Source organism: Oncorhynchus keta, chromosome 6, assembly GCF_023373465.1.
Source record: "Oncorhynchus keta strain PuntledgeMale-10-30-2019 chromosome 6, Oket_V2, whole genome shotgun sequence".
Lineage (NCBI taxonomy): Eukaryota > Metazoa > Chordata > Actinopteri > Salmoniformes > Salmonidae > Oncorhynchus > Oncorhynchus keta.
The window spans coordinates 29,862,477-29,874,922 of NC_068426.1; the positions used below are offsets into that span (position 1 = coordinate 29,862,477).

The 12,446-nt window shown below is 42.7% G+C and overlaps 1 protein-coding gene across 1 annotated transcript in view; it reads right to left on the reverse strand.

Annotated features, from left to right (window-relative positions):
• Positions 1 to 12,446, reverse strand: part of LOC118385370 (electrogenic sodium bicarbonate cotransporter 1-like) — a 67,569-nt gene that overhangs the window by 15,756 nt on the left and 39,367 nt on the right. The window contains exons 10-14 of the mRNA XM_035772463.2: positions 12,047 to 12,201; positions 11,721 to 11,849; positions 11,049 to 11,223; positions 3,166 to 3,299; positions 1,296 to 1,570 (exon numbers count right to left, since the gene is read on the reverse strand). Of these exons, the coding sequence (XP_035628356.1) occupies positions 1,296 to 1,570; positions 3,166 to 3,299; positions 11,049 to 11,223; positions 11,721 to 11,849; positions 12,047 to 12,201 (868 nt within the window). The remainder of the gene's footprint in view (positions 1 to 1,295; positions 1,571 to 3,165; positions 3,300 to 11,048; positions 11,224 to 11,720; positions 11,850 to 12,046; positions 12,202 to 12,446) is intronic.

Sequence of the window (12,446 nt, forward strand, 5' to 3'; positions counted from 1 at the left end):
GGTACTTGTCAAAATATAACATGCATTTTCCTTTGAGTTTTAAGCACTAGCCTTTTGTCTGAATTGTCAAAAGAGAGAGATGATGGTTGACAGGCTCAGGCATATGCTGTGCTACTTAACTCCGAGCCCCTGAGGAACATATCTCCCACCAACCATATACAGTAGTGCTGAGCGATTCGTTTTTTTGAGGTCGGTTCAGTTTCGGTTCGAATATAAAAAAGAATCACGTTTTTTCTTGATTTTTTTGTTATTTAAATGTGTTATTAAATGCATTAGGTGTGTTGAATCCTCTAACAATACAGAATAAATGTCCCATGACTGTAGTGACTGACCATTACTGCTCATCACTTATTAACCATAATTTATTCACATTACTTTAATAGAACATATTATATTTTTGTGTATATTACATTTGTTTTATTTTATGACTTTATTATTTAATTCAAAGTCATCATCTCATATCTATAGAGCTGCTGCCTATGCTGTCTGACAAAATTACTATTTTAATAGTTCTTCAAAGTAAATAAGGCATACTTTTATGACTACTGAAAACCAACTATCACTTAGATCATGTATTTTCAGTTGGAGATACTTTGCGAAGCAATTACTCTCTATCCCTCTCGATCGTGTGTCTTCTGTCTCTTTTCTCCCTCTCTGTATCTGCTCCACACAGACCGAACAAGTAGGCTCACAATGGATTATGGTCATTGTAGTTAATTAACACGTTTTCTGCACTAAACTATGTTGAATATTGGCCTGTTGGAAACTATAATTCCCTACTACATCGTACAGTTCGGGCTGATTTATCTCTAGAGAAACTGCGCACTGAGCTCACAGAAAAGAATAACTAAATGGAATTCAAATAATTGAACCAATTTTGGTCAAATAGTTGTTTAAAAAAATGAAAAATAACAGACATTTTGGTTAATCGCTCAGCACTACAACCATAGAAATCTGTCAAGTCACTCACTAAACAGGACCTGGTAAAACTGTTGAGCAAGTACACAGTGATATCTCTTAAGTAAATACATACTTGTACCATATAATTATAACCAGTTTAAATATTGTGAAAAATTGTTTTCTGAGCTATAGGGATGTCAATGGGACGTGAGATCACCGGCTCAAAGCTAGAGCAACACTGGCCAAACCACAAAAGGGATTATATATAAATGGGTCAAACCCTCTTCGGTACACCCTTGTTGTCACCTGGATCATCATCATTAGCACTTTCTGATCTGATTGGTTTAAACCACACAACAGCCAATGAGCTGTGAGCACAGTGCTGATCAGCATACCGTCGTCCGGTAGGGGCATGCAGCGGCAGTCGTACGTTGTGACGAAGTTAGGGTCGTAATCAGCATTGATGGGGTTGTAGTGGGCCAGCTTCAGCATCTTCTTGAAGGCATCATAGATGAAGATGAAGGAGATGAGGGATGAAAAGCCCTCCTCTGTGAAGCGCGTGAAGTACTGGACCAGGAAGCTGGCGTCTGTTGCAACCAGCACCAGGCAAAAGAAAGCTGACCATAGGCCGATCCACAGCCGGAATTCCAGGTAGTCAAAGTCATTGTCTCTGGAGGGAGAGAGAGAGTGATGGTACAACCATGGTTAGTTAATGTAAGAGTAGGCCAATCCACGACCAGAACTCCAGGTAGTCAAAGTCAATGTCTCTGTAGAGGGACAGGTGGGAGAGATGGTAGCATATTAATATATTAACCTTTATCTAAAAAGGAAGTCCCTTCTAAGTCACTTGGTCATTCCTATCCCAAATCGATGCTTGCACAGCATGTACAGTATGTGTGTTTTGTGTGTATCAGAGACAGTCATAAAGATGGACAGAGGCTGTAAGGCCTGCAAACAACACCACCCAGGAGTCAGTGAACCCAGTCGTGAAAACAGTGGAAGGGCATGGCGGCTTCAACTCAGACCCGAGCCGTGGAAACATGGTGCCGTCAGCTCAGCGTTGATAGTCTCCATTCACGTTATGACATTGAATGAATGTGAATTATTCATAACGGAACATAACCACTCCAGTGTTCTCTGTAATGTAATACTTGAAGATGGCCTTCTCTCTGGCATGGCAAGGAGGAGGGAAAAAGAGAGAAAGAGGAGAAGAGAATTCTGGTCTGGTCTGGCCCGTGTGGGAGCAGGTCTAGACCGGGGTCACATGACCCCATTTAGTGGAGGAAATAGGAAGTAGCGAGCAGGACGCAGCGGGAAATGAAAGGACAATCGGCCTGGCAACGGGACCGCAGGCAGTTTGTTTGTTATTGTGAATAAATCGAAGGACTATTTGTTCCAGAGAATCAGATGGATACAAAAACTTGAGCCCAAAACAATGTGGCCAACCTCTGACTGGAGATGAATTGCATATTGTTTATGTCTATCGTGAGTATTATTTGTATTTTAGTTTTACTTGTTTTATAATGAAGGATACACAGAACCTGTGTAAATAGAAAAGCAATATGCAACTTTTGCCAGAAGGAGAACTAAACACATTCCCATGGTGAATTAGATTGGGGTTTGGGTTTTTAGTGGGCACCACAGTACCCTTGAGCCAGGACCACATACCACTGGTAATCCTCACAACAACAGTCCAACTCTGAAAACAAATACTGGAGCAAAGACAGACATCCCTAGGGCCATTATTGTTGCTAATTTGTTTTACTTCTATTGAATTCTCTCAGACATATTTCCCCAGTCATAGGAGGTCATTTAAATATGAGAGAGAGAAACAAACGACTGGTGGTGGGTAAGTTGCCAACTTACTTACTGAGGTAAAATATGAGTTGAATTCATTAGTTCCCAGTCTAGTGGATTTGTTTGTCGCAGAGTTACTATATCTTAATTACTTTAATGATTTTGACAGATTTTTGGGGTTATTTTTGTTCTCTGCAATGTAGTCAGTATAGTACCCCCTCTTGGCTCCCACAATCTTCTGAGCCTCATTCCTGAGCCCTTTATATAAAAGGAAGGCATTGTTCCTTCATTCAATGGCTTCAAGGATTTCATGATTAAACGAAGGGTTGGCTCTCTGCTTTACTCTAACTTGCCTAATGGGAGCCACAGCGTTAACAACCTGGAGGAACCTACTCTTGAAAGCCTCCCCGACGGAGTATCAATATCTGTGGTACTCATAATGCAAGAAAAATAGAGGGTGACACTTACTTGCTGAAGTTGAAGAGGAGCCTTTCAAACACCAGTACAGGACCGGTGCTGCTGAGGATGGTGAGAGGCTGGCCAGCCAGCAGACAGAATATGACCCCTGTCACTGCCGTGCCCAGGAAACTTTCCAACACACCCTTGAGGACAGGAGAGAGGGACACAGAGGGTCTGGTGAGTCAAAGAAACACACAAACAGACAGAGATAGAAAAAAAGAGGCAGATGGAGACGTTTGTCCCAAATCCAGAGAACGATTAGTCTCTGGGTGGAGTTAGTTAAAGGTCCTAGGTCAAGAACACAGAGTAAACAGCGAGAGTGGCAAAATCCAAACCACTGTTAGATATGTTTAAACCGAGTGGGACTGGACAGGAGAGTGATTGGTAGAGGGCCGAAGGCAGGGTTTGGTTCTAAACTACTGTTCTCGTACCCTACCAAAAAAAACAAGAGAGAAAAGCTCTGGTCACACTTGGCTTGCCTGGTTACCCATCCGCATCGCTCCGGCCAAAAGCCACTCTCACTGCTTCTTCTCTACAATGAGCCTGGATTTGCTTCCTCCCTGACGACTTCTCAAATGTGAACACATTCAAAACGTTCTGATTGGCTCAACCCATTTGGTTTCTGGGACCAGAGCCGGCCTACACAGATCCTGAATCATGTAATTGGGACATCAGCCCAAACGACTTCTAGGATAGGTGGTTCAGACTGACGCATGGAGAGATCGATAGAGCAGCTAAATTAAATTCAGGATGAGCTGTATAGGGCCATAAGCAAGCAAGATAATGCACATCCAGAGGTGGGCGCTCCTAGTGCCTGGTGATTTTAATGCAGGGAAAAGTCTAACCTCATTTTTACCAGCATGTCACCTGTGTAACAATAAGGGAAAACAACTCTAGATCACCTTAACTCCACACAAAGAAACACATACAAAGCTCTCCCTCGTCCTCCATTTGGCAAATCTGACCATAATTCTATCCTCCTGATTCCTGCTGACAAGCAAAAACTCAAATGGGAAGTACCAGTTACATGCTCAATAGGGTAGTGGTCCAATGAAGCTACAGGACTGTTTTGCTAGCACGGACTGGAATATGTTCTGGGATTCATCCGATAACATTTACCACATCAGTCACCAGCTTCATTAATTAGTGCATCGACAATGTCGTCCCCACAGTGACAGTACATACATATCCAAACCAGAAGCCATGGATTACAGGCAAACATCGACACGGAGTTAAAGGCTAGAGCTGCAGCTTTCAAGGAGCGGGACACTAATCTAGAAATCCCGGGATGATCTCCGACATGCCATCAAAGAGTCAAAATGTCAATACAGGACTAAGATCGAATTCTACTTTGCCGGAGGTGACACTCCAATGTGGCATGGCTTGCAAACTATCACAGATTATAAAGGGAAACCCAGCCGTGAGCTGCCCAGTGACACGAGCCTACCAGATGAGCTAAATTCCGTCTACTTTGAGGCAAGCAACACTGAACCATACATGAGCGCACCAGCTGTTCTGGACGACTGTATGATCTCGCTCTCCGCAACAAATGTAAGTAAGAACTTTAAACAGGTTCAAATTCACAAGGCTGTGAGGTCAGACAAATTACCAGGACACATACTCAGAGCAGGCAAGTGTTTTCACTGACATTTTCAACCTCTCCCTGACCCAGTCTATAATGCCTACATGTATCAAGCAGACCCCCATAGTCCTTGTGTCCAAGAACGCCAAGGTAATCTGTAGCCATGAAATGCTTTGAAAGGTTGGTCATGGCTCACATCAACACCATTATCCCAGACACCCTGTACCAATTCAAATTCACATCTATATTGCACTCCACACTGCCCTCTCCGACCTGGACAAGAGGAACGCCTACATGAAAATGCTGCTCATTTACTGTAGCTCAGCATTCAACACCATACAGTGCCTTCAGAAAGTATTCACATTCCTTGACTGATTCCACATTTAGCTGTGTTTCAGCCTGGATTCAAAATTGATAAAATAGTTGTTATTTTTCTCAAGCATCTACACACAATACCCCATATTGACAAAGTTAAAGCATGTTTTAGATTTTTTTTAGCTAATTTATTGGAAATGAAAAACAGAACTATTTTACTTTGTAAAAGCACCTTTGGCAGTGATTACAGCTGTGGTATTTCTGGGTCTCTAAGAGCTTTCCACACCTGAATTGTGTAACATTTATCCAATATATTTTTTTCAATTCTTCAAGCTCTGTCAAATTGGTTGTTGGTCATTGCTAGACAACCATTTTCAGGTCTTGGCATAGATTTTCAAGTAGATTTAAGTCAAAACTGTAACACGTCCACTCAGGAACTTTCACTGTCTTCTTGGTAAGCAACTCCAGTGTAGATGTGACCTTGTGTCTTAGGTTATTGTCCAGCTGAAAGGTGAATTCAACTCCCAGTCTCCCAGGGGAATGCTGTTTGAACCAGGATTTTCTGAAGGATTTTTCCTGTGCTTAGCTCCATTCCTTTTCTTTTTTATTGTGAAAAACTCCCCAGTCCTTGACGATTACGAGAATACCCATAACATGATGCAGCCACCACTATGCTTGACAATATGACGAGTGGGACTCAGTAATGTATTGTATTGTATTTAGGACAAAAAGTTAATTGCTTTGCCACATTTTTTGCAGTATTACTTTAGTGACTTGTTGCAAACAAGATGCATGTTTGGAATATTGTTATTCTTTACTGGCTTTCAAATTTTCACTTTGCCAATTAGGTTAGTTTTGCAGAATAACCACACTTTTGATGATCCATCCATATTATGCGACTTGTTAAAGCACATTTTTACTCCTGAACTCATTTAGGTTTGCAATAACAAATACTTTTTGACACAAAACATTTCAGCTTTTCCTTTTTAATTAATTTGTAAACATTGCTTAAAATATAATTCCACTTTGACATTATGGGGTACTGTGTGTAGGCCAGTGACAAAAAAAAATCTCAATTTAATAAATGTTTAATTCAGCTGTAACACAACAAAATGTGGAAGAAGATCAGGGGTGTGAATAGTTTCTGAAGGCACTGTAGTCCCCTCCAAGCTAATCACTAAGCTCAGGACCCTGAGACTGAACACCTCCCTCCACATCTGAATCCTGGACTTCCTGACGGGCTGCCCCCAGATGTTGAGGGTAGGCAATAACACATCCACCACGCTAACCCCCAGGACGGGGGCCCCGCAGGGGTGCATACTTAGTTCCCTCCTGTACTCTCTGTTCACCTACGACTGCATGGCCGCATGATTCAACACCATCATTAAGTTTGCTGACGGCACGACGGTGGTTGGCCTGATAACCAACGACAATGAAACAACTTATAATCGCCTACAGCGATGACAATTGAGCTGATTGTGGACTACAGGAAAAGGAGAGCCGAGCACATCTCCATCTGCATCAAAGGGGCTGTAGTGGAATGGGTTGAGAGTTTCAAGTTCCTCTGTGACCACATCACTAAAGATTTATCATTGTCCACACACACCAACACTGTTGTGAAGAAGGCAAAACAATGCCCCTTCCACTCAGGATGCTGAAAAGATTTGGCATGGGCCCTCAGACCCTCAAAAGGTTCAACAGTTACACCAATGAGAGCATCTTGAATAGCTGCATCAACTCCTGGCATGACAACTGCTTGGCATGCGACCGCAAGACACTACAGAGGGTAGTGTGTACAGCCCAGTACATCACTAGTGCAGAGTTCCCTGCAATCCAGGACCTCTGTACCAGGCAGTGTCAGAGGAAGGCCCTACAAATTGTCAAATACTCCAGCCATCCAAATCATAGACTGTTACCACTCTCTGCTACCACACGGAAAGCGGTACCAATGCACCAAGTTTGGAACCAACAGGACCCTGAACATCTACCTCCAAGCCATAAGACTGCTAAATAGTTAGTTAAATAGTTAACCAACAGTTACCTGGAATATCTGCATTGACCCTTTTGCACTAACTCTTTTGACTCATCACATAAGAGACAATACTGTGCAGCTGTATTCATCGACCTGGCCAAGGCTTTCGACTCTGTCAATCACCACATTCTTATCGGCAGACTCAACAGCCTTGGTTTCTCAAACTGACTGCCTCGCCTGGCTCACCAACTACTTCTCAGATAGAGTTCAGTGTGTCAAATCAGAAGGCCTGTTGTCCGGACCTCTGGCAGTCTCTATAAGAGGGTGCCACAGGGTTCCATTCTCAGGCCGACTCTTCTCTGTATACATCAATGATTTCGCTCTTGCTATTGGTGATTCTCTGATCCACCTCTACGCAGACGGCACCATTCTGTATACTTCTGGCCCTTTTTTAGACACTGTGTTAACTAACCTCCAGACGAGCTTCAATGCCATACAACTCTCCTTCTATGGCCTCCAACTGCTCTTAAATGCTAGTAAAACTAAATGCATGCTCTTCAACCGATCGCTGCCCACACCTGCCCGCCCGTCCAGCATCACTACTCTGGACGGTTTTGACTTAGAATATGTGGGCAACTACAAATACCTAGGTGTCTGGTTAGACTGTAAATTCTACTTCCAGACTCACATTAAGCATCTGCAATCCAAAATGAAATCTAGAATCGTCTTCCTATTTCGCAACAAAGCATCCTTCACTCATGCTGCCAAACATACCCTTGTAAAACTGACTATCCTACTGATCCTCGACTTCGGCAATGTCATTTATAAAATAGCCTCCAACACTCTACTCAACAAATTGGATGCAGTCTATCACAGTGCCATCCGTTTTGTCACCAAAGCCCCATATCCTACCCACCTCTGTGACCTGTATGCTCTCGTTGGCTGGCCCTCGCTTCATATTCGGCGCCAAACCCACTGGCTCTGGGTCATCTATAAGTCTTTGCTAGGTAAAGCCTCGCCTTATCTCAGCTCACTGGTCACCATAGCAGCACCCACCCCTAGAACGCTCTCCAGCAGGTATATTTCACTGGACACCCCCAAAGCCAATTCCTCAGTTGGCCGCCTTTTCTTCCAGTTCTCTGCTGCCAATGGCTGGAACTAACTGCAAAAATCACTGAAGCTGGGGACTCATATCTTACTCACTAACTTTAAGCACCAGCTGTCAGAGCAGCTCACAGATCACTGCACCTGTAAATAGCCCATCCAACTACCTCATCCCCATACTGTTATTTACTTTATTTTGCTCCTTTTCAGCCCAGTATCTCTACTTGCACATTCATCTTCTGCACATCTATCACTCCAGTATTTAATTGCTATATTGTAATTATTTCACCACTAGGGCCTATTTATTGCCTTACCTCCCCTTTCCTACCTCATTTGCACACTGTGTATAGACTTTTTATGTTGTTTATTCCATGTGTAACTCTGTGTTGTTGTATGTGTCGAACTGCTTTGCTTTATCTTGGCCAGGTCACAGTTATAAATGAGAACTTGTTCTCAACTAGCCTACCTGGTTAAATAAAGGTGGAATAAAAATAAAACAATGCTGCTACTACCATTTATTATCTTTCCTGTTGCCTAGTCACTTAATCCCTATATCTACCGCAATGACCGTGTATCCCTGCACATCGACTCTGTACTGGTATCCTGTGTATTTCAGTGCATTAGGAAAGTATTCAGACGACTTTACTTTTTCCACATTTTGTTACATTATAGCCTTATTCTAAAATGTATTAAATGGTTAACTCAGGAGTGGCTTCTGCTGGCCACTATCATTAAGGCCTGATTGGTGGAATGCTGCAGAAATGGTTGTCCTTCTAGAAGGTTCTCCCATCTCCACAGAAGAACTCTAGAGCTCTGTCAGAGTGACCATCGGTTTCTTGGTCATATCTCGGACCAAGGCCTTTCTCCCCCGATTGCTCAGTTTTAAAGTCACCATTGATGATGCATGGAAACAGGATGCACCGGAGCTCAATTTCAAGTCTCATAGCAAAGGGTCTGAATACTTATGGAAATAAGGTATCCGTTTTTTAGTTTTAATAAATTTGCAAAAAAATCTAAAAACCTGTTTTCGCTTTGTCATTATGGGGTATTGTGTGTAGATTGCAAAATATATATATTTCATCCATTTTAGAATAAGGCTGTAAAGTAAGTAAATGTGGAAAGAGTCAATGGGTCTGAAAACTTTCCAAACTTTCCAAATGTATAGCCAAGTTATCGTTACTCATTGTGTATTTATTCCTCGTGTTATTATTTTTCATATCAATTATCTTTTTTTCTCTCTACATTGTTGGTAAGCGTTTCACAGTCTTCACCTGTTGTTTATGAAGCATGTGACAAATGTAATTTCTTTTGATTTTAAGCTTTCGACATCATGATATCAATCTGCCGATTCAGCGTTTGCTTTATTTCCCCCATCACACAACTCCAGACATACAAAGAGCTGTTATACAGGTCAATCAGGACAGACAGCCCTGTTCAAGTTCACATTGTGCCATCGTGTGTTTATACTAGCTGTATTTTACACACCATCACCAGGCCTGGGTAGGAGCCAACGGACAGATGGGATGCAGGATCAGAGCTACGCTGCCTGGAACGCTGTGCACCAATGCTTGGATAGCTATGGCTTCTTGGAAAGGTCAGAGGTCAGGAGAGGGATTCCCTTCCCCTCCTCCCACACAGTGGAGTGAGGTTGGGGGAGGACGGAGGAGATGGGGCAATGACGAGGCCAGCTGAGTAATCTGGATCTGTAGTTATTTCTAGTGGAGCCAAATCCCCTGAGGCCAGCTCTCCTCGGCTCACACATGCCTGCCTCGACTGACGTAGCTGAGTAAACTCAACCCCATATACATCTCAATAGAGTTGAGTTGTCACTTAGACTACATCAAGTCGGCATCAGTCGATACTTGCAAAAATGTGCATTCTTGAATGCATACATATGTTTGTACTATATAACTATGTTATTTCTGGGGGGTTCTGCGATCCGTAGTTTTTGATAATAACTTAATTCTATTGGGCCGTGTAATCCACTGTTTCCCAATGGAGTATACGATAGAAGTTGCGATCCGTAGTTTTTTTATTTAAAAAAAATTGTATTCTATATATCCCCTGCTAAAGCAAAAAAATCTGCCGTGCAATAAAGGGGCTGCTTACAAACAGATTCCTTGGCGGAGGTTGTATAAAATGCTATTTTCTATCCAAAACTGCAGCACCCAAAGCAAACAACATAGCTATACAGTCCAAACATAGGTACAAGGTATGCGTAATTTTTTTTTACATTTTAACAAGTATCGACAGATACCGATATATCGATTTAGTCGGCGATGCACTCCGCCAAAACTCAACTCAGTGAACTCCATTGAGATGTTGCAACTCAACTCCATTGAGATGTTCAGTATATGGAGTTATGGTTTACTCAGCTACGACTGATACAGCTTGCTGTGTGTGTGGTGGTAGTGGGGGGGGGAGGGTTGTGTGTGTGCGTGAGCGTGTGTGTTTAGTTGTACTCTCCCCAACTCTCCCACTTCATACTCTAACAGTCAACAAGCTGTCTGCATATCTACAGTAAACCAGATCATGCTAGCCAGCAATATACACACACCTGTCTTGGCATATGCCCTTAACACACAGTTAGTGGCAACTGCACAAGTAGGGTGGGGCGCTGTGTCCCAGGTCAGGTTAATTATACTATAGCCTACATTACAAGATGAGCTATAAGGAGATGTAAAGCAATTTAGATTTAGAAGTTGAGCATTTGCCATGACGGTACTATGACAAGGAGTCCCAGTTATATGCTACAACTAGGGCCCTGTTGAGGTCACAGGTCAATATCCTGTCCCTCATTACGAATTATTAATATAGTATTTGCCAATGCTTAAATCCAGTTATGCCTATGCAAAAAATATATATAATAAATATTTCAACTGATTCTGTTTCACAAAGAAATAAACAGGTGGGGCTCACCTGCATGTTTTCTGTAGCGTCTCCTAGCAACCCTCCGAAGGTGATTGCATTGGTTACAGTGCCCAGGTAGATGAATAAGATGGCGGACAGCGACTGGATGTGAATGGCGTCGTAGAAATCACTGGCGAAAAAAGGCAGCTTCCGCTTGATGTCCAGAATTAGGCCGCCGCAAAACCTTAACAATGAAAATGTGACAGTAAAATGTTACATTTATGCCACAAACTCTTTGTTATTGGCAAATGATTTAAAGACGTAGCCTCGTAAAAGGAGACGGATCGCTACGATCCCCATTCTGTTTTGGTCAGCGTAGCTACTGAATCTGTCTGGTTTACGAGATAACTAAAGATGCGGTCTCATCACAAATCAGTGTCTGGCACAAAACGTAACTAAAAGGCAATGGTAAATAGTGTCTTGCTTTGGCCACACACATGAGGTGTAATTTCCTGGAATCCCTTAGTAAACATGCATGGATTTACAGTGTAAAAGTAAATAGTTTTGCATTCTGATTTCAGGGAGAGTTGAGGCCCTTGCTGAGTGACATTCTATCAATGTACATGTTGGTATTGGCAGTTGAAGACAGCTCTGTATTGACAGTTGAAGACTGCTCTGTTATTCAAGACTACACCATATCATATGGTTTAGGCTAGTAGTAATGAGCAGTGTCATCCTTACCTCCCAGTGTTCATGAGCTCTTCTCCGACATGTCCATGTCCCCCTCCTCCCTGACCCCCGTCATGTCCCGGTGTGTCCCCATTCATCTGGGGCCCATCCCCTCCACCCCCAGCATTATACTGGTTCTTCCTATACAGACAGACACAGTAGGTTAACCCACAGACATCACTCTCCGACACACATCTGATTGTTTGGAGGAAAGAGAGGGAATAGTCTGGGTCAATTTTAAAAAGACATGCGCAATTTAAGTAATTTCCTGGAACTAGGAACATTTACAGAATTGTTTAACCCTTCTAGGACCAGAGGTGTGTGTGACAAGGCTGTACCTCTTGTCAGACGAGGGCAGGGATTTGGGGGGTTCTATCCTGATGTCAGGGTCCCACTCCCCTGGGGGTAGGACAATGACCTCATCCAGGAACTCCTCGATGCCCGCCAGCAGGTCCTGTCTGTCCTTGGCCTTGTAGGCAATGTCATGGAACACCTGACCACAACACAACCGATGAGGAATCATATTAACATCAACAGTGGCACACAACCAAGCATTTCTTATTTCACACTTGTCTCTTCCTCATATTGTGACCTGAGTAATTGGATCCTAATCATTATCATCTATTTCTATGTAAAGACTTACCGTATCCAATCTATTTAAGCCATAATCTCTTAATAATAGTATACATATATGCCAATTAGCAGACACTTTTATCCAAAGCAACTTACAGTCATGCA